This window comes from Zalophus californianus, chromosome 7 (assembly GCF_009762305.2).
Source record: "Zalophus californianus isolate mZalCal1 chromosome 7, mZalCal1.pri.v2, whole genome shotgun sequence".
Classification (NCBI taxonomy): Eukaryota; Metazoa; Chordata; class Mammalia; order Carnivora; family Otariidae; genus Zalophus; species Zalophus californianus.
This window is the reverse complement of record NC_045601.1, coordinates 46117977-46139578: the sequence shown is the minus strand read 5'-3', so window position 1 is coordinate 46139578 and position 21602 is coordinate 46117977. Positions and strand designations below refer to the sequence as shown.

Genomic DNA, 21602 nt, shown 5'->3' with positions numbered 1-21602 from the left:
ACAGGTAATATATTTTGTTTAATTACATAAAAAATTATTTGTAGAGAAATTTTAAGTGTTTATTATGTTCCTTTATGTGTTAAGGCATCAAAAAGTCAAAAACTTTTCATATCTGGATGTCTGGAATTCTTGGATTTTTACCACTAGGAAAATCTCTTTTTGTTCCTGTTTGGTTTCTAAAGAGTAAGATAAGAAAGAATGTTTCAGGGTTCAATTTGCAAGCACTTCTCTATGATCTCTCACTGCAGGTGTGGATAACCACTTAGGATAAAGTGATCTTTATATTGTTTCTTTTAATCTTCTTTTCCCTGAAATACCAGAGACATCTTGATTTGTTACATAAGAAATTTGATCAGATAAATGCAATTCACAGAAAAGTTCAAAATTTGTCATCCTTATGCTTCCTGTCTTTTTTCTGTAGTCCATGTGAATAAATTCAACACGAATATACTAAAAATAACTAAAAACGCTATGTAAGTGTCAAAACCACAGCCACTAGCAATGCCATCTGAATGATAAACTGACTATGTACCTATCTAGGAGGCAGCTTCTTGCCACTCACAAGAAATACACAACAGGGCTCTCAAAATTTTGTCTTAAAAGGCTACACAATTGGAACTTTTAACAATAAGTTTTAAAATAGGTGGAAATTGGTACTTCCGCCTTTAGCAGCCTGAAATCGAAATACCTTTACCTGTCTAGGCTGGTGGTCAGATGATGTAGAGAAATAATGAAGACACTGGAGGAGTCTTCTAGCTGCATGCTTTCTGGCCAACAGGAAAGAATATTCTAGTGTTGTGGTATGAGGGGATGAACAGTCTATCTGTGCATATTAGAGCCGTGAGCTTCATTCACGTGGAGTGTTCCATCTGAGCAACAGTGGTGGAAAAGCTGTGTGATGGCAAGTGCTCCTCAAAACCACACACAGGAGCAAGTGCTCCTCAAAATCTCCTCTTTATTCCTAGACATGTTACTTTAAAAAAAAATTGTTGTTGGTTTATAAACTTTTTGTTTTGGAGTAATCCCTAAATTAACAGGTAAGTGTCAAAGATAAGATGGAGAGATCCTGTATAGCCTTCATCCAGTTTTTTCTAATGTTACCATTTTACAGCGCCGTGTGATTGATTTGTCAAAACCGAGACTCAACATTTGTACATTACTATGAATTAAACTCGAGTCTTCATTTGGATTTCACGAGTTTTCCACTTACATGCTTTTCCAGGATCCCATCCAGGATATACCACATTGCATTCAGTCTTCATATCTTACTATTAGTCTCTTTTGGTCTATGGCATTTTCTCAGTCTTTCCTTATTTCCATGACCCTGACAATCTTGAGGAGTACTAGCCAAGTACTTTGTAAAATGTCCCTCCATTTGGGTTTGTCTGATGTTTTTCCCACGACTCAGCGGGGTTGTGGGTTAGACCCCCACAGAGGTGAAAAGGTATTCTTGCCACTTCATATCAGGGATATATATGCTTTCACTGTAATATCAGTGGTAACGTTAACCTAGATTACCTAACTAGCCAACATAGCAGTTGCCAGGTTTCTCGACTGTGGAGTTACTGTTTTTCCCCATTTCATACTGTTTTTTGGAAGCAAGTCACTAGGTCCAGCCCACATTTGGGGTTGGGGGATTGAGAAGTAAACTCCCATACCTGGAACAGGGGATACAAAGATACTTCTTTGGAATTTTTCCTCTAAGAAACATTACAGATAGACCTGCTAACAGGACTCTCTTCAGTGTTAATTCGTTTCCTCTCTCCTGAGGCAAAACATGGTATGCATGTTCACGGAAATATCCGACTCAAATTATGCCCGTGACTAGATTTGACTGTATTTTCACCACTGATTATAAAATTCAGACTGCAAATGTTACATGAATAAAGTATTCCTTATTCTTGTTTGTTTTCATTATACAAGTAATGAAGAACAACTTAACGAAGAGTAGGCAGACTATAGAATTCTGGCATCTTTCCTTTACTATTTAAATGAAGTTCTTTTGTTTTTGTTTTTTAATGAAAACCATCTTGAATTTTTATCCAGATAAAACTTGGACTGCTTCTAGCTCCCAAACTTTTTATTTTTTATTTGTATTTTGCTTCTGCTGTACTCTCTTTTGAAGGATGCAGTCAGTAATTCTACCACCTGCTTTGCAGCCTGCTGGTAACATAGGACATGATTAATTCAGTCTAACAGGATTACTAATATTGTTGCTTATAATCTCTACAGAAGCCATGTTAGAATAGCATAGGTTTCCTATAGTTTTACTTTGTTATTTTTATTTTTTAAAGATTTATCTATCCATTTGGCAGAGAGAGAGAGACAGCGAGAGAGGGAACACAAGCAGGGGGAGTGGGAGAGGAAGAAGCAGACTTCCCATGGAGCAGGGAGCCCGATGTGGAGCTCGATCCCAGGACTCTGGGATCATGACCTGAGCCGAATGCAGACGCTTAACGACTGAGCCACCCAGGCGCCCCTTTCCTGTAGTTTTAAAGATGCATGTGAAAGAGTTATGTTTTGTAATAAACTGTTTTGATCTTTTCCTAACGGTCAGGTTATTGCAAAAGCACCATAATTATTTATAAGGCATAGAGAATATTTCCATGAGCAAGATTATCTATTTGTTTGAAAAATCAATGAATCGGTTTAGTTTATAGACTTTAGAAATTTAACTTTATTGAGATGGACTTTATACACAATAAAACGTACACCAGTATGGGCACTCTGTCAGGTACCCTGCGTATTCCCCAATCTTCTTATGAGTACCCGGGAGAGGCCTGAGGGGAAACCTTTCTAGTGAGTGCAAAGACCCCTTTGGTCAGGTGTTCTTAGCCACGTCAGACTCACATACTGTCCCACACGTGGCTTGTGGCAGTTTTTTAAAATCATAGCCAGCGTCTTACCAGCTTTGATTGCAGCTGGCCCTTGTCCTCCAGCGCACTGCCACAAGTAAGCTAGGTCATGCATCCTCTCTAGCCAACCTCTAGTGATTCCTAAAATTCCCATGTGTGGGACAGTGACTTACCAGACAGGATTGCCTTTGCATTTGGAGTCTTGCCAGATTTAAATCTGACAAGTGAGCCCACAGACATATCCAGAGTCTGTCTGGTTTCTTCTTGCCTGACAAACTGTCCTTCTCTGGGGGCTCGTTCTCCAAGTTCAGCCACGGGTCCAAGATATGAAAGTGACCTCTTCCTGTTTCATTCTTTCACATCTCTCTGTGTTCGCAACTCTTACATGGTTTTAATAGAAATGTGCTTTGTTGAGGTTTATGTGGGGATTTGCTGTGCTCTGGGCAAGAATGAAGATCTTCTACATCCTTCCTCATCCACACCAAAAGCAGAACTTGCTTGTTCATTTTTCAGCTATTCCATATTCTGCCTAAACTTTTTCTACTAAATAAAGATACGTATCTGCAGATTATGTGAATTCTTAGAAAATACCTACTTGGTGTTTATGGTGTAACATAAAATCAGTTTTCTTACTAAAATTGGGTAGAAGCTCTCTAATGAATGAGCAGTGCAGGATTTATAGTGTTTTCAGGAAGAGCAAGAAGTTTACAGATTTAAGCACAGTAGGCTTAGTGAAAGGAGAGAATTTATTCCTTATTTGTGCTGTTTTTTTGCAACTTCCCTGTTGTTTCTGCCTCCATATTTTACTGATTATCAGTATCTCTCAGGTCACAAGGAAAATTAATTGATTATACTGTACTTTAAGATATTACATTTTTAGATTTTTGCTTACTTTATATTAAGTAGTATGTAAGAGGTAGTTTTGTTTTTTTAAAGGCAGATCCCCTTTTTTTTCTAGTCACTTTATTCTTAAGCTTTGGAAGTTAACAGAATCATAGCTTTATTTTCATCCTTCCTTGTATATTTTCTTAATAACTGCTTATAGGAAAATTATGTATATTAGAATCCTCTTAGATCTATACTAAACATCATTATGGTGCAGCTATAAAATGGAACTTTCAGGGCACCTGGGTGGCTCAGATGGTTAAGCGTCTGCCTTCAGCTCAGGTCATGATCCCGGAGTCCTGGGATCGGGTCCCGTATCGGGCTCCCTGCTCCTTGGGAGCCTGCTTCTCCCTCTGCCTCTCTCTCTCTCTCTCTCTCTCTCTCTGTCTCTCATGAATAAATAAAATCTTTAAAAAAAATGGAACTTTCACCATGAAGTTCTCTCATGAAGTATAATAAAGTGTTTCTTTTGTTAACAGGTTGTCATAGTGTCAATAAATTTCTCAAGCATTTAATAATTTTTTTATATATCTTAGTATTATTCTTGAGATTTCTTTTGGAAATATATATGTAATTACAAGTGTAGAAAAGTGATATCCCTTTTAGAGGAAGAATTTGTTATAACAAAAAAGTCATAACCATAATTTAATTCACATAACCAAGTTAAGACATGTGGTATACTTTGAACAAAACATTCTAAACTAAAAATTCTGGCTCCATATTTGACTTCTTGAAATAAGCTGTATAATCAAAACAATTGGAATTATTATAGACTGTAATAATCTAGTGGTTATTTAAAACAGAATTATACCTTTGGGGCTGTTTTGACTTTTTAAATAGTGGTATTTATCTAAGAAAAGATGTCATTCATTATATTTTAGTGATGTATTTCACTCTTATAGATATCTGAAAATTCTTCTGAGGGCTTATGATTAACATTGTCCCTGAGAAATCTTACAGCTGTTTAGTACTGATGCTTTGGGAATGGAAGTATTAGAAATAGTTACAGCAAATGCATATTAGTTCTCATATATATATATATAGTAAACTTTTAGAAAAAGAAATTTAGGGGCACCTGGTGGCTTAAACAGTTAGGCATCTGCCTTTGGCTCAGGTCATGATCTCGGGGTCCTGGGATCAAGCCCTGCATTGGGCTCCCTGCTCAGCGGGGAGTCTGCTTCTCCCTCTCTCTCTGCTGTTCCCTCTGCTTCTGCTCTCTCTGTCAAAAATAAATTAAAAAAAAAATCTTTATAAAAAAAAGAAATTGAAATAGAGAATGAAGGTAACATTACCACAGTTGATTTAGAAATAGAGAGTAATCAAGATCTTGACTTTTTATATGATTCACATATTACATGTTCTGACACAGTTTTTAGAGACACTAATATGCAATGTCATCATTACCATTGTGATACCTGGGGCTTGCCAAGCACTGTGCAGAAGAAAAATCTACATAATAACATTTCAACCCACAAGAGCTTAAAATATAGAAGAAGACAACATTGGCAGCCATCTGAGTACATGGCTTACAAGCAGATGAAGAAAAAACAAGAACCCAATATCTGGGAAAAGGTGTCTAGCTGGATATACTGGAAAGAACTACTAAGGTTTTGGTAAAATAAGGCACAGTATTTTTTTTTCTTAGATTGGAAAGCCTGGAGTTAGAATATCAGATGCTGGTTTTTCTAGCCCATTCGTGAAATTTATATTCTGACAAGAACTATCGAAACTATGCCTTATCGAAAAACTATCTTCTGTCCCCACCTTTCTGTTTGGAAACTTTCATCTTTCACATGCTACTTCCCCTGGAATGGAAATACCAAAATGTTTCTTGAAAATGGTAATTTAGTAGTTAACGTGTGTGTGTGTGTTAATTTCTATGATAACACTTTTTTTAAAAAAGACATTGTAAGATACTTTTAAAATTTGTTTGCCCAAGAGACTGTACATATGCTACGTAATACTTCCCCCGTCCCATTAACTATTCTTAACTTGTCAAGGATCAAAGCTAGTGGGAATGGTAGAAGTTCATGAGCCATTCTCATCCCTTGAGAAAAGTAAAAAAATCCCAGTCAGTCTTCACTAGCTACTTGGTTTGCTTCACTGGTTCTAATACTTCTTTTTCTCCCTGTCAGTTCATATGTGGTAGATTCTCTGAATTGCATAAAATGCCCAATGCTTCTTAGAGCTTTCACTTTAAGTAATAACATGCAAAAAAAAACCCAGAATAGTGAAACCTTTTTACATAACATACAGATTTCCTTCAAGCAATACTTTTAGTTTAAAACCATAACCGGGGCACCTGGGTGGCTCAGACGGTTAAGCGTCTGCCTTCGGCTCAGGTCATAATCCTAGGGTCCTGGGATCGGGCCCCGCATCTGGCTCCCTGCTCCGCGGGAGGCCTGCTTCTTCCCTCTCCTACTCTCCCTGCTTGTATTCCCTCTCACTGTCTCTCTCTCTCTGTCAAATAAATAAAATCTTTAAAAAAAAAATTAAAAAAAAAAAAAAACATAACCAAGGGGCGCCTGGGTGGCTCAGATGGTTAAGCGTCTGCCTTCGGCTCAGGTCATGATCCCAGGGTCCTGGGATCGAGTCCCGCATCAGGTTCCCTGCTCCTTGGGAGCCTGCTTCTCCCTCTGCCTCTCTCTCTCTCTCTCTCTCTCTGTCTCTCATGAATAAATAAATAAATAATCTTAAAAAAATAAAAATAAAACCATAACCAACCCTTTTTTCCACATTTGTTTTCAACTTTGTTTCAAAATATTGATATACTAAAAAGGAAGCGTATAAACAAAAAATTTCTGTTCTAACAGAACAGAACAGACTTAAGTACTAGCAAAAGTCATTAACTTTTCTGTAGTAGTTGGCTAATAAACTGATAGCTGATAGTACAAATTTCTTTTTTTTTTTACAAATTTCTTTTGTATTTTTCTATGTTTTTCATCTATCCCCTTTTAAAACACCTTTTTCTTCCCCCATATAATTTTAGAAAGTTAATGGGAACTTTAGATACAATTTTAATGTAATTCCTTATCTTACTGAATTGAATACTGGGACCCAAGTGTGCTTAGAAAATATCTAGAGTAACAACAACTAATATCTGAAGTTCCCATTTATAATGCAGTTTCTTAACAATTGAATATGTAACATAGTGTAAATACAGATATTAGTAGTGTCTCACAGAATGAGTTCATGCATACAGTTATAAAAATTAAGTCTTATTACACGAGCAAATAAAGTACATTTGAAACCTTAAAAAAAAAAAAATTCTCAATACCAGTGATTAAGTTTCTCAATACCAGTGATTAAGTTTCGCTTCAGATTATGTGCTTTTGCTATTTCCCTTGACTGTTTATAACATTCATGACATACTTTTCGATTAACTGTGTTTTTCATTCACGAGTGTTATAGACGTTAAGGGCATTACAGTCGTTAAGAAGCTGGATAGAACATATCCGAGGACAGGTGCCACTGTAAGATCTAGACTTTATCATATCTGTGATTGAAACTCACCACTTTCTAAATACTGTGCATGGCTTCCATTCTGTTTCATTGTAAAGTGGGTTAAAAATATATTCATGAACTTCCCTCTCTTTCATAACATAATTTTTTAAAATAGGATCTTTATTGCTAAATTTAAAATGCTGTGACTTCTTGAAGTTGTCATAGACAAGAATGTTTGCTATTTTTGGCTAGATAGACTTTTGGGACCTGCCCTACTGTGCTGTACCTCACAGTGTCCTATCAGACGTACCTCTCATAAAGAAGTCTTTGAGACTGAAATTTCTTTGCCTTGAAATTTTATCTGCTTTACAAAATACTGTAAATTGTATTCAAGCCCTGTGCTTGTTCGTTTCCTTAGACGTTTAACTCAGGGAATTCATCCAAATATTTACAGGAAAATAAATATAATACATTAAAATACAGTCAAATCTTTAAGGCTTCTTAAATCTAAGTAATTAATAATGTCCTAAATGGTTTTCTAGTATTCTGACATAACCATGTGAAAGGGCATTAAAATTCCATTTGTGTATTTTCTCCTGAGAAAAGAGATGGACTTTTTGCTGTGTTTTTTACTGGAAAAGACCTAGCTCCTTAGGATTTGGAGATTGGTTTTATAGTCAGTATAAAAACATTACCTTTTCACTACAGTGAGTTTACTTAGTGAAACTTTTTTTTATCCTAAATATCTAGTTTCTATAAATTGTTTCATAGATAATGAAAGTTTGTGTGTGTGTGTGTGTGTACAGTTGGAACCTGTACTAAATTTATGAGATAACTGAAAGTGAATTGCTTGAAACTCCTCATTCTATATCAAGCTGAGTATAGACTCAGGATACTTTCCTTATTCAGCCCTTAACTTGAAGTCTTCCTTTCTTGATTCATGGCGGGGATAGAATGAATCCATAGCCATCTCTATATTTTAATGTCCACACATAAAAATTCTGAAATTGGACAGTGAAAACCTTGGTCAGTTTTATAAAAAGGGATTACTGCCATGAAGTAGAAAGCTAACTACTTCGAGCCTTTTCTGCTTATGGTACACAGAAGGCAAATTACCAAGTGCTCCCACCTCTCATGATTGAACTTTTCAAACCCAGTGGTACTGGCAAAGACAACCATGGTATTGGTAAAGACAATTTCATTGAACAGTCTAAAATTTTATCTCACTTTCTGGAAAAATAGAACAGATTCCCTCTAATAATAAAACTCCTTGATTGATCCCCACCCAAAAATGTGAGCATCCCAGAATGACGACAACAAAAAACAAAAACTCATGGATAGATTCAGGTGAAGACCAAAGAATGCCTGCAGCTCCCAACACATCTTCTGTTGGAGTGTCCATTTTATAAATCATCATGCCTTAAGTAGCACTTCCTTGACTATATATACACTTCCAGCTCTTCAGTTTCTTTTTTCCTAGGTGTCTGCGGCACAGTGCTAATTAGCAGTAGTAGAATGAAAAGATGTTCATAATCTTCATTTTTATGGTTACACAAATGATTAATTCTTGGCACTAAAACAGTCAAGGCAAGCGAAATTGTAAAATAAAATATGTTAATCCTGTTTTTTTCTTTTTATTTATTTAGCATTCAGTGGAGATACTTCGCTTGAGGCAATATGGGTAAGGACAGGGATAGCAATTTATTTCAGAAATAGTATATAAGGTATTTTCCTAGTGTGTGTGTTTCACTGTTAATGTCAAAATACTCCTCATCTTATGATATTCAAGTGGAGAATTCTGAGAACTACACTAGCATGAAGATTGATGTTCTTTTTGTTTTCTTTCTTTTTTTAAGATTTTTAAAATTTATTTTGAGAGAGAGAGAGATAGCGAGAGAGAGCACGAGCAGGGGGGAGGGAGAAGCAGGCTCCCCGTGGAGCAGGGAGCCTGATGTGGGGCTCAATCCCAGGACCCTGGAATCATGACCTGAACCAAAGGCAGACGCTTAACCAACTGAGCCACCCCGGCGCCCCTTGACATTCTTTTTTCTGATCAGGTATTAATACTTTCATTCAGAAATTGCATTCAGAAAGTTTTAGCATTCACGTTGTTTTCCTTGGATATTAGCAACCACAAAGACTTCTTAGGAAATTTAACATTCGGATATTAAATTGTTTTTAATCATCCCCAAGGCCATCAGAAAATGGATTTTGCGTGAGCATTTGGCAGTTTAATGATTGGAGTCTAAAACAGCTTCAACAATAACTCAGTATGTGTTACAAGATTCTCATGTGATCAGGATACACCTACCTTTGCCCTAGTTTGTTCCAGCCACACCCGGGATTACTTAGAGTGATCTTTTTTCTCTTCTGGAAACACATAAGAGTGTACATAAATGCTAGCAGGATTCTTTGTGATAAGAAAAATCCCTCTTACCCTAAAAGGTTTGTTAGCCAGTGATCCCTCTGAAGCAAGTTCACATTTATTCGCATTTATTCAAATCTAACATTTGAATAAAGTTAGAAAAATAGAGATAGCATGGGAAATTCTAGCTCCAGGTGCATAAAATAACAAGCACAATAAAAATCTTGGGGTTTTTTATTGCTAAATATCATCAGGGTTTGGTATAAAATTGAGAAGGGTTTAATCCAAAGGATAATGTTTATTTCTTTTACCTTAGATGGTTATTTTATATTATTTTAATTAATATATTAATTATAAAGATAGTCTGAAAAAGATGTATTTTACTTTAAATAATCTCATAAAGGAATAGAATGTCTCATTGGTCACATTTTGGGGGTACAAGGGAACCAGCTCTGAAAAGTAGTAGGACAAAAAGAAAGAATCAAGGAATTATCTTCTTTCTCTTTTACAGATTCCTTTTTTTTTTAAGATTTTATTTATTTATTTGAGAGAGAGAGACACAGCGAGAGAGGGAACACAAGCAGGGGGAGTGGGAGAGGGAGAAGCAGGCTTCCCGCTGAGCAGGGAGCCAGATGCGGGGCTCGATGTGGGCCTCGATCCCAGGACCCTGGGATCATGACCTGAGCTGAAGGCAGACGCCTAATGACTGAGCCACCCAGGCGCCCTCTTTTACTGGCTCTAAAGCAGGGTAACCAAATAGATGATGCAGGAAAATTGTGTTTAGAGAAGACTTCCAGCTTTAAAAAAAAAAAAAAAATGGAGGTGCGCCTGGGTGGCACAGTCAGTTAAGCCTCCGACTCTTGGTTTCAGCTCAGGTCATGATCTCAGGGTCCTGAGATTGAGCCAGGCATCCAGCTCCTCGCTCAGCGCACAGTCTGCTTGACTCTCTCCCTCTGCCTGCCCCCCCTTTTTAAAATCGTTTTTTAAAAATGGAAAAGGGATAGAATTGACTCCACATTTTGCAATCCCTAATGAAATTAATGGATCTGGACAGTGTTCATCAGTGGCTGCTAAAACTCTTAGAAGACTGATGGAGAAGGTGATAACACCTATGGACCTATTGATCATTCTTCCCACACAAAAGAAGAAACAATCAGGGTATGTATCATATGCCTCCTAATTGGATCAACAGGAAATACGAACATCATCTATAAAATTTTCAGGCCAAAGGAAAGAATGTCCAATGGAAAAAAGACAGTCCTCTTCAACAAATGGTGTTGGGAACATTGGGACAGCCACATGCAGAAGGATGAAACTGGACCATTTCCTTACACCACACACAAAAATAGACTCAAAATGGGTGAAAGACCTCAATGTGAGACAGGAATCCATCAAATCCTAGAGGAGAACACAGGCAGCAACCTCTTCGACCTCAGCTGCAGCAACTTCTTCCTAGACACATCGCCAAAGGTAAGGGAAGCAAGGGGCAAAAATGAACTATTGGGACTTCATCAAGATAAAAAGCTTTTGCACAGCAAAAGAAACAGTCCACAAAACCAAAAGACAACCGACAGAATAGAAGATATTTGCGGATGATATATCAGTTAAAGGGCTCTTATCCAAAATCTATAAAGAACTTATCAAACTCAACACCCAAAGAACAAATGATCCAATCAAGAAATCGGCAGAAGGGCGCCTGGGTGGCTCAGTTGGTTGGGCGACTGCCTTCGGGCTCGGGGTCATGATCCTGGAGTCCCGGGTTCGAGTCCCGCATCGGGGCTCCCTGCTCGGCGGGAGTCTGCCTCTCCCTCTGACCCTCCCCTCTCTCATACTCTCTCTCTCTCATTCTCTCTCTCAAATAAATAAATAAATAAATAAAATCTTTAAAAAATAAATAAGTGACAAGGTAACTGACACTGTAATAATGCAATAATCAGGGTCCAGGAAGGGGGAAATGCTATGGGAAAGATGACCCAGTTCCATCAATAAATATATGGCAAGGAAAAAGAGGCAAGACTGTAGATGAGGAGCAATTTAATTAAATTTAAATGCAATTTGTGGGTCCTTGTTGTATCTTGATTCAGACAAAACAGTTGTAAAAACAAACTGGGTAGGAGACACTGGTGACATTCTCAACACTGGAAAATGGTGGATTAAAGAATTATTGTTACATTTGTCACATGTTCTATGGTTAGATAAGAGACCATATCTTTTAGATTATACATACTGAGAGAATTTATGAAGTGATATGTGGTGCGTGAATTTACTTTAAGGTAATCCAGCTGAGGGTGTAGGAGAGTTATATAGATGAAGAGATTGATAACTGTAAAACCTGAGTGGTGGGGAATAGCAGTTTATTATACTGTCTTCTCTATTTTTTCCATGTATCTGCCAATTTTTATAATAATCCAGAAATAGTGATAACTTTAGGACTGTCAGATAAATAAACATTGTAAACATCGGATACTTAATATTAAAAAGAGTATAATGTAGGGGGCGCCTGGGTGGCTCAGTCGTTAAGCATCTGCTTCGGCTCAGGTCATGATCCCAGGGTCCTGGGATCTGAGCCCCGCATCGGCTCCCTGCTCCATGGGAGGCCTGCCTCTCCCTCTCCCACTCCCCCTGCTTGTGTTTCCCTTTTCCTCGCTGTGGTCTCTCTCTGTCAAATAAATAAATAAAATCTTTAAAAAAAAAAAAAGAGTATAATGTAGTATAGATACAAAAGAATCTTATAAAAATATTAGCAAACTAAGAATATATAAAAAGCTACTCCCCTCACCACCAGAGTGCAAGATCGACTTAACATTAGAATATCAATTTAATTCACTGATATCAGCGAATTTAAGAATATTAGATTAAAGGGGAAAAGTCATGATTACATCCATAGATTCAGAAAAATCCAGTTGGTAAAACTCAGTGTCTATTCATAATTTTTATTTATGTATTTATTTTTAAAGTCAGGAAACTAGGAATAGAAAAGAACTTCTTTGATCTCATTACAGGATAGCTCTAAAATTTCATGCTCTTATTGAAAGTGTTCTCTTTGAAATTGAAATAAGACAGGGCCGCTTGCCATCACCGCTTTTATTCATTATGTAAAAATCAATTGTGTATCCAAAGCTCAGCACAGTCAATCAGAAACTAAAATGTTTTAACTACCATTTGCAGTAACATCACAAAATTTCAAGTAATCTAGGGGTAAATGAATAAAACCTGTCACAAGCTCATTATGGCAGTAAACTGTAAAAGATTTTTTAAAGATTTTATTTATTTATTTGAGAGAGAGAGAGAGAGCACACAAGCAGGGGGAGCAGCCGCAGAGGGAGAAGGCAATTCCCCGCCGAGCAGGGAGCCTGATGCAGGGCTTGATCCCAGAATCCTGGAATCATGACCTGACCTGAAGGCAGACACTTAACCGATTGAGCCATCCAGGTGTGGTTAGCATTAAAGAGTCTGGTGATATCAGTGGTTGGTGAGGATATAGAGCAATGTGAACCCCTCCAAACTGCTGGTGGGAATGTAAATTGGTTGAGCTAGTTTTGAAAATTGTTGGGTATTATCTTGTAAAGTTGAAAATGAGCTTTTTCTATGACTCAGGCATTCCATGCCACAATATATACCATACAGAATGTTCTTACTGGCATTCGTGATAGCCCTAAATTAGAGATAACCCAAATGTCCATCAACAGTGCAGTTGACAAGTTATATATCATACAATGGAATTCTACTCACAAATGAAACTGAAGAAATTCTAGCTATTCCAACAATATGGGTGAATCTTAAAAACAGAGAGAAAGGAAAAGCTAGATACAAGAAGTTTATATTCTATGATATAATTTATGTAATATGGTAATTTTATGTAATAAATTGTAGAATGGGATAAACTAGAGCACAGGTAACTGATCAAACCAGAAAAGCAAAGATGTGAGTACCAAGAATATGATCAGGACAGTAGTTTACCTTTGGGCAGTGGGTGCTGGAGGGTTTCTGGGCCCTGGAAGCGTTTATTTCTTGACCTGGTCAGTGATCACATGAATGTTGCTTTATAATATTCACTAAAGTATAGTTTTTTGGGGTTTTTTGCTTTATGTGCGTATTTTTTACAGTAATTTCTTTCAAGAAACACCTATAAATTCTGAGTTAAGGACATAGTCCCATTTTATAACTAGTACCTTGTTTTTGTTTTGTTTTGCTTTTATTTGTTTTAAAGTATTATCTCCATCATCTTAAAGCATGGATTCTAAGTTGTAATTGCAGTGGATAAATACAAACGTTTACATTGATTCACACGTTAGAACCTTATTTAAAACAGACCTTACAAATCCTTAGAAGTTGTAACCTTGCACATTCTCATCTTATAGCAAAGTCTTCACCTATCATTACCTTGATTTTTTCCGAAGATACATTAAACAAATCTGGTTGAAAGAAGGGTGCTAAGGAAAACCTTTCCTACGTGAATTTGCTCTCTTTCAGTTTCACTCTTGAGAAATTTTTTTAGGTATAAATTGTGGTGAAAGCTTTACCTCAATTCATTAACTAGAACTTATTTCTCTCTTAGACCATTAGGATTGTTATATCCTCTATCTTTCTAGCTATCTTTCCCCTTTTGAGTGCCAGTAAGCTCAGAGTCCAGTTTGTGACTTCTGTATAATCCTTGTATCACTGTATATTTGCACTTTATTTTTTTGCGTTGTGTTGACATTTTACTCTAATTTCCTTTGATCGTGATGTTTATTCTTTATAGATCTCCATCTTATTTGTAAGCATTTCGTAAAAGTACTTCAGATCCTTTGCACATTAGGAAGAACACGTGAATGAGCATTCAGACAAACAAGGGAATGCGGGGTGACACGGGGAGACTCGGAGACTCCGAGACTGCCGGCCCTCTGTAGTTCCTGTGGATGAAGTAAAGTTCAAAAGTTTAAACCTGCCCTGCAGACTGTTTTTCTCTCCCTTAAAAAGGCTCTTGCTTGTCAAGTGAAAGTAAATATTTATAGTTGGCTATGGTAAAATGTTCTGGGGGTGAAGAAAATGATTTTAATAGAACTGTACCCTTAATGGGAGTGGATACAGAAATCCATTCATATGCAGAAGGGGGGGCCAGGGGAGCAATGGCCGGCAGCAGTGACTTAGTTAAGGGCAAAGTGCTTCTTAGTGTCCATTCAAAGGAAATACGTAATTTTTTTATCGGATGCCAGGCTATATGTATGCATGGGCCTTTTGAGATTTTTTTCTCTCGAACTGTTGAGGTACCTTTGTGGAAACAGGATTTTTAAGCTGATTTCAATGAAATGCACATCCTTCTTTTCACGCTTTTCAGAGAGTGGCCGAGTAATGTGAGCAGCATGATATCATGGAAACAGCACGAGCTCTGTTGAAATATGGGCAAATTAGTTCATCTCTCTGCATCAACCCCAGGGCTTTTTTCAGCTGTCCCATGGGATGGAACACAGAGCCTGTAGTGGGTGTGAAGTGAGGTGAGGTGTATGAAGTGCCCGGCACGAGGAACGAGTCTCTGCGTGTTTATTTTCTGCTCTTCCTCTCACCACATTTTCAACGAGCAAAGTCAGCCTGCCCTGAGACAACACAGGACTTTTTAAAAATTATTTTCCTATTTTTTTCTTTTATTATCATATGAAATCCTGTTTTTTTCCTTGAAACGTGAGGTTATGGCCGCATGATGCAAGGAAGTAATTTCTGGTGGTTCTTATTTTGAAAGAGAAGGCAAGTTGTTCTGTCAGTAGATGGATGTAGAGAGAGGGAAGCGTGGACAGTAATTTGGATGAGGGAAGAGAGGTGAGGAAGACAGTAGGTGGGGTAAGGAGTTAGGGCCGTTGTATCTTGAGAAAACACAAACAAACCCCCCCATCGTGTTAGGTGCTCTTTTTACACAACTAAATTTAAGTCAAAAGGAATAAAAATGACAGTGGTTGTGGGGGTAAACATGCAATGCAGAAAGCCTCCCCTTTTGCACAACTGCTTGCTTTATTGGGTCTTCAATAAAATCAAACAGGAAAGACTTTAGACCTGCAAAACTGCCAAAAATGTAGTGGTCTCTGGATCCTTGACAGTTAGACTGCCAGAATCATGCAGTATGTAAAATGGATGGAAGGAATCATTCTGCCGAGAAGCAAGTGACAGGTCTGGTGTATTTCAGTAATCCGAGAAAGTACCAGAACCACACTTTTACAGCTTCATTGGGTGGGTTCGTGTAGGGCTTCTCCACGGTTCTCATTACTAGTTAACCCTATTTATAAAGACCAGTATATGGAACTGCTAGAATTTCAAGCTGGACAGACCTTGAGGAATTGTCTGACTCCAGCTCTGCATTTTAAATTTGGAAACTGAGGCTCAGAGGCTGGAAGTGACTTCCCCAGAGTTGCATAGTGAGTGAGCATGAGAACTAGGGGCAGGGCTTGAGTCTCTGGACTCCTGAGCTAAATGCTACTAGCAGGAAAGTAGGTTCTTTAAAAATGTAGTGCATTTCTACCCATTTAACATTAGTTTGCCCTAAAAGTCAGTATCTTACAGAAAGAGAGAGAATAAGTAACTCCTATCCTTCCTTCTGTAGTTTAGCAAGAATTTATGCTTCTGACCTAAACTCTGCATCAACTGCTATGAGATACAAAGCAAGGAAGAGAATCGGACGTCTTCCAAAAATGTTAACTACAAGTAAACAAAAAACCCTGCTGGACTTACTGTGCTGTAGCTCCCATTTCTCTGTGGAAGGGGAAAGTGAGAAGAGGTTCAAAAGAAAGAAAAAGGTTTTTTAGTGCAAGTGATTTCTACTTAGTAGGAGCTTCATAAATATTTATGAATAGAGAGGTTTGTTCTTTCTCTTGCCACTCCAAAGGAGTTTGGGTTTTTCTTGCTCCTTCTGGCCTATAAAGTTCTTCCCAGGGTATTTTGTAGCAAGTTGAGTCTTGAGCATCACCTCCCACTGGACCCCGAAGATCTAGGAGGAGCTTCGGTCTGTGACCAGGCTTCCAATGGATTCGCCAAAGCAGCTTTACCCAACCTGGGCCCTGGGGTCATCTCAGATGCCCAGTGAAGAGAATTCCCAGGAAGGCTCAGGTGCCTCTCAAACTATCTCCGAAGTATTAACAAAGAATCTTGGTAAACTGACTCTCGACTCTAGTATCAAACTCCTTGCCCCTCTACCAGAATATCCATCCCAGCAGCAGGGCAGAGAGAAGAAACCACAGGGGCTGGTTGAGCGCATCCTTAGCAGCAGCAGGAGGAGGACTGGAGTAAGGACTTTGTTAACTGCTCGGAAAGAAAGGATGGCAAGGATGATTCGAATGATTCAGTACCAGTGCTACCTCAGCCCAGGGCCCCAGCTTCAAAAAGATCCACAGCAGAAGGAAGCTGAGGAGGGTGAATCAAGAGTAGAAAGATTTGGATGTCGCTGTCATTATTGCCTTTATCATAAAGATCTTTCTGAGGACACCAGCATGGAGAATAATTGTGACATAGAGCCAATGTAAACATAAACTTTATTCTTGTATGGTTTCTTCTTAACTAGTGATTTTAGGATCATTTTGCAGCAGCTTGGGAAAGCTGCTCTATGTTAGGGCAAACTATAATATTTTGGTAATCTATGATATTATAAAGTCTTTTTTGTATCTTTTCTACCTTCATACCAGTAATTTGTGAGGAATCCTGTAGTTTGCATTTGAATGACTTCAGTATACGTCCACCTTTTGATTTGACCTAAGAAAGCACTAATAGGTTTTGAGTGTTGCCTGTGTGTTTGAGAGGCCTGAAGTCATTAAGACAAGACCTAACCTCAAAAATTGGAAGCCAAGTAACTTGTGCAGAAGGAATACACAGAAAACTTTGGGTGGTTTGGTTAGAGCATGATTAGGGCAGATGTGTATGCTAGATTTTGTGGTTTTCAAAAATTGTAATAAAGTTTTTTTGTGCTATTTCAATTTTCAGTAGCAAATGTGTGTGTGAAGGGTCTTATTAAAATTGACTTATTTGAATACCTCTTAAAAATATTTATGAATAGATTTATTGTTTGTTGATAAGATGAAATAGCCTACAGCAATTACTGTCTAACTCAAAAGGATTTTTATGGATGTGATTAATTATCCATAGGAATAACCACATCTTCATTATTCAATATGCATTGTACCACCAAGTATGTGGAATGAAGTCAGTAGGAAAGTACTCTGTTTAAACTACCTATAAAGAAAATCTTCCTATTGCTAAAAATCATCTACAAAATTGTCTAAACGTTGTGTAATGTAGGTTATATAATTTTCTAGAATCACCATCTAAAATTTGAGGTGTCTTGGGTGTCTGGGTGGCTCAGTCAGTTAAGCGTCTGCCTTCGGCTCAGGTCATGGTCCTGGGGTCCCGGGGTCCTGAGTCCCATGTCAGACTCCCTGCTTAGTGGGGAGTCTGCATCTTCCTCTGTCTCTAGCTTGCTCTCTCTCAAATAAATAAATAAAATCTTTAAAAAAAATAAAATAAAATGTGAGGTGTTCCTCCTAATACCTAAGTCCTTAAAGTATGTATATCGATATACAGTATTTCTATGTTTGTATTTCCTGAACCTTCAGGCTGCCAGGTTTTTATTGTTTGTTTCTGTTGTGACCAGCAACAGAGCAGGAAACATCAGAGATGAATTCAAATTAGTTTGGCTACTTGTGAGCTACATTGATTACCCTATTTTTTTTTTTTTGGACAGAATAAAAATGAGGTAAAAAAATCAAAGGAAGATAAGAATTGGGGCTTATCAGATGCATCCAATTAATCTCTGTTTGCCCATTACTCAGATGAAAATTTATAATCAATATCATGGTAAGAATTTGTCACATGGACTTTCAATCCACTTAATTAGGTATATAGAGAGTAGGGGTGTATGTGATATTTAAGAGATGAATGTGAGTTTGGACTTAAACTGTGTGACTTTGGCAAATTAATTAACCCTATAAATCTTTTTTTGCTGATATTTAAAATTGGGATACATAATACTCTTGTAAGATAATGTGTATAATGTGTTAAGCAGAGTGCCTAATATGTAGTGAGCTCTGAATAGATATCAGCTAATATTACTTAAGAAAAGGCATGATTCTCTTTTTTGTATATAATCATATTTTATAAAATGCATTTCTACTTTACAGAGTTTCACACATTCCCCTCTCCCCCCACCACCATCATCTGAAAAAGAAAATTGGGACTAGAGTTTAAGCATATACAAATAAAAAACTTGAAAGGGACATTTCTTTTTGCTCAAATTGGATTCTATGTTTCTGTTAATATTTAAGTTTATAAAAACAACTTCTTTTCCTTTTGATGTAAAGTCAAAAATAAAATCTTAACATGAAAGAGTATTTTGTGCGTTATGAAAGTAAATATGAAATTCAGAATTCTGAAATTTAATTTTCAGGTTTTGCCTCATATCTGTGGTGAGATTGCAAAGCTCCGACTAACCAGAATGTGGCTGGTGCAAACACTAGTGTTTCAGTGTTTCTCAGAGCACATTTCCTCCTGGTGTTAGGCTGAAACCACTTCTTTGTGCTCACACGATCACAGGGTCAGCCTGCTTCCCCTGGTTCCTCACACAGCATCTTGAGACCCCATTCTCCTCCTGAGTGGTCTCTGGTTGCGCTTGACCTTTTAGAGTCAATACCTGGAGTTGTTCCTAAGAAGCTATTTGTGAGATATACCTGGTTTGCCAGAGTATGATTGGGATCACTGTCCCCTTTTGTATGAACGCTACATTTTCAAAGGTGGACATAGTAACCTCAGTGCCTTACAGACTCTCACGTATTACTTGAGAAAGCTTGTGCTTATGAATCTTTGGCCTTCCTTGACTATTCAGTTTATTATAGCAGCCCTTTGTGTAATGGCTTTTAGTTTATTTGTATTTTTCTCCTAGTTCTGCGAGCTTTTCCAATGGTTTATTTACCAAAGCCCTGCCCCATAGCATCTAGTAATAAATAAAGAGTGACAGTACTATCTTTCTTTCCATAGGAGTGTTGTCATTGATAACAAAACCTCTAAAAAAAAAATGATGTTTGACTTCAAAACAAAAGGCAGAAAGAGTTCATGTGTTAGGCAGCTGTGGTAGAAGCAAAGAATGTGGACTTTTGCAAAACAAAAACTTGGTTTCAAATCTGAAACTTGTCACTTACTTACTGTCTCATCTTGGCTAAATCTCCCAGTCTCTCTAATCTTAAATTGTTGTCTTTGTGAAATGGAGAAGATAGCTTCCTTCATGGGCTGAGAGCATAAAATAATATGCACAAGCAGTTTATTAACTGAAATCAGTACCGAATAAATGGAGCTCATTAATGCACACGGGATACATCTCATCTCTGTGCTAAAGGACACATAAGCAGAAGGTTATCTTCGTTCAGGCATTTAACAACAAAATAGCATTTTCAAAAGTTTATTTACTTATTTATTTTGGGGGGCAAGCAGAAGGGGGCAGAGGGAAAGTGAGAGAGAGAATCTTTTTTTTTTAAGATTTTATTTATTTGAGAGAATGAGAGAGCGTGAGAGGGGAGAGGGTCAGAGGGAGAAGCAGACTCCCCGCTGAGCAGGGAGCCCGATGTGGGACTCGATCCCGGGACTCCAGGATCATGACCTGAGCCGAAGGCAGTCGCTCAACCCACTGAGCCACCCAGGCGCCTGCGCGAGAGAGAATCTTAAGCAGGCTGTCCAGGACGGAGCCCACCAAGGAGCTTGATCCTAGGATCTTGAGATCATGACCTGAGCTGAAATCAAGAGTCGGACTCAACTGAGCCACCCAGGTGCCCCTAAAAAGTTTAATTTTAACTCTGCTATAATAAACCTTGAAGTTTTCATCTTTATGTGTTGGACCCAAATGTACAATTTTGCTATAAAAATTTGAGGATATGGGATGCCTGGGTGGCTCAGTTGGATAAGCATCTGCCTTTGGCTCAGGTCATGATCCTGGAGTCCAGGGATCGAGTCCAGCATTGGGCTCCCTGCTTCCCCCTCTGCCTGCTGCTCCTCCTGCTTGTGCTCTCTAGTTCTCTCTCTCTCTCTCTTCTGACAAATAAATAAAATCTTTTTTAAAAATTTGAGGATTTGATGAATTATAAAAAAGTAAAAATTAGAAAACTCGATAAACTGGACCATGAAAATAATGTCATGGTCCAGTTACAGTGCAACAAAAATGTGGCATGATTTTGAACATTTATGAAAACTAAGAGAAGGAAATTGATTTTCTTCATTCTAGTAATGTGCTTTTTTGAAGACATGATAAAAATGGACCTCTAGAAATAGAAATGTAATTCTAACATATTACTTTTCTCTGCTATGAACAGTATTTATACATCATAATACAATAAACAGGTTATTTGCCTTTAATTTTTAGAAACAACTTAAAGCATAGAAAGGTGAGTCGATAATTTGAAAACAAAACATAAGATGATGGTCAGAAGTTAGGATGCAGAAGGAGGTTGGTGACTTGGTGGGAAGAGAGGGTCACTAGTAATCTGGGTTATGTGGTGAGTTAAAAATTGATGTAACACCAGATAGAGCTTGAAGTGCATTATTTAAAGTTAAAAGTGACCAGTAAAAGAATAAAACTAGGGGCACCTGGGTGGCTCAGTTGGTTAGGTGTCCCAACTCTTGATTTTGGCCCAGGTCATGATCTCAGGGTTGTGAGGTCAAACCCCACACTGAGCCCCACGTAGGGCTCCAAGCTGGGCTGAGAGCCTGCTTAGCTTCTCTGCCCCTAACTCTTCCCTCTCTGCCTCCCTCTCTAAGGAAAAAAAAAAAAAAGAATAAAGCTAAATGTAACTATAAAAATTATAAGCAGGGAGAAGGATGATAAAGGGGTAATGTGAGTTAAGTTAGTTTTCATTCTTAGTTGGAAGTCAGTGGATGTTGCCTGAAGCTTATGAACTAAGAACTCTGACTGTATTATTTAGATTTGTGAATCTAAATTCTCAGGAAAGTTAAAAACAAATGGCCAAAGATGACCTTTGAGAGTAGTACTGAAGAGGGGCAGGTATGGGCTAGAGCCCATTGTTTTTCATTATAAGTCACTCTATGTAGTTGTAGTA

The 21602-nt window shown here is 37.8% G+C and overlaps 3 protein-coding genes across 8 annotated transcripts in view; 2 read left to right on the top strand and 1 right to left on the bottom strand.

Annotated features, from left to right (window-relative positions):
• The window catches only part of COL10A1 (collagen type X alpha 1 chain), a 156180-nt gene that overhangs the window by 47019 nt on the left and 87559 nt on the right, over positions 1-21602 (bottom strand). The gene's annotated exons all lie outside the window — the stretch shown is intronic.
• The window catches only part of NT5DC1 (5'-nucleotidase domain containing 1), a 145087-nt gene that overhangs the window by 62891 nt on the left and 60594 nt on the right, over positions 1-21602 (top strand). The window lies entirely within an intron of this gene.
• Positions 16539-17036, top strand: LOC113926730 (developmental pluripotency-associated protein 3-like). The gene has a single exon (XM_027602048.1). It carries the CDS (start codon positions 16539-16541, stop codon positions 17034-17036), a length of 498 nt encoding a protein of 165 aa, XP_027457849.1.

Bases quoted from the DNA above. Each gene is read 5' to 3' on its own strand.
- LOC113926730 (XM_027602048.1), top strand. From the start codon at position 16,539: ATGGATTCGCCAAAGCAGCTTTACCCAACCTGGGCCCTGGGGTCATCT.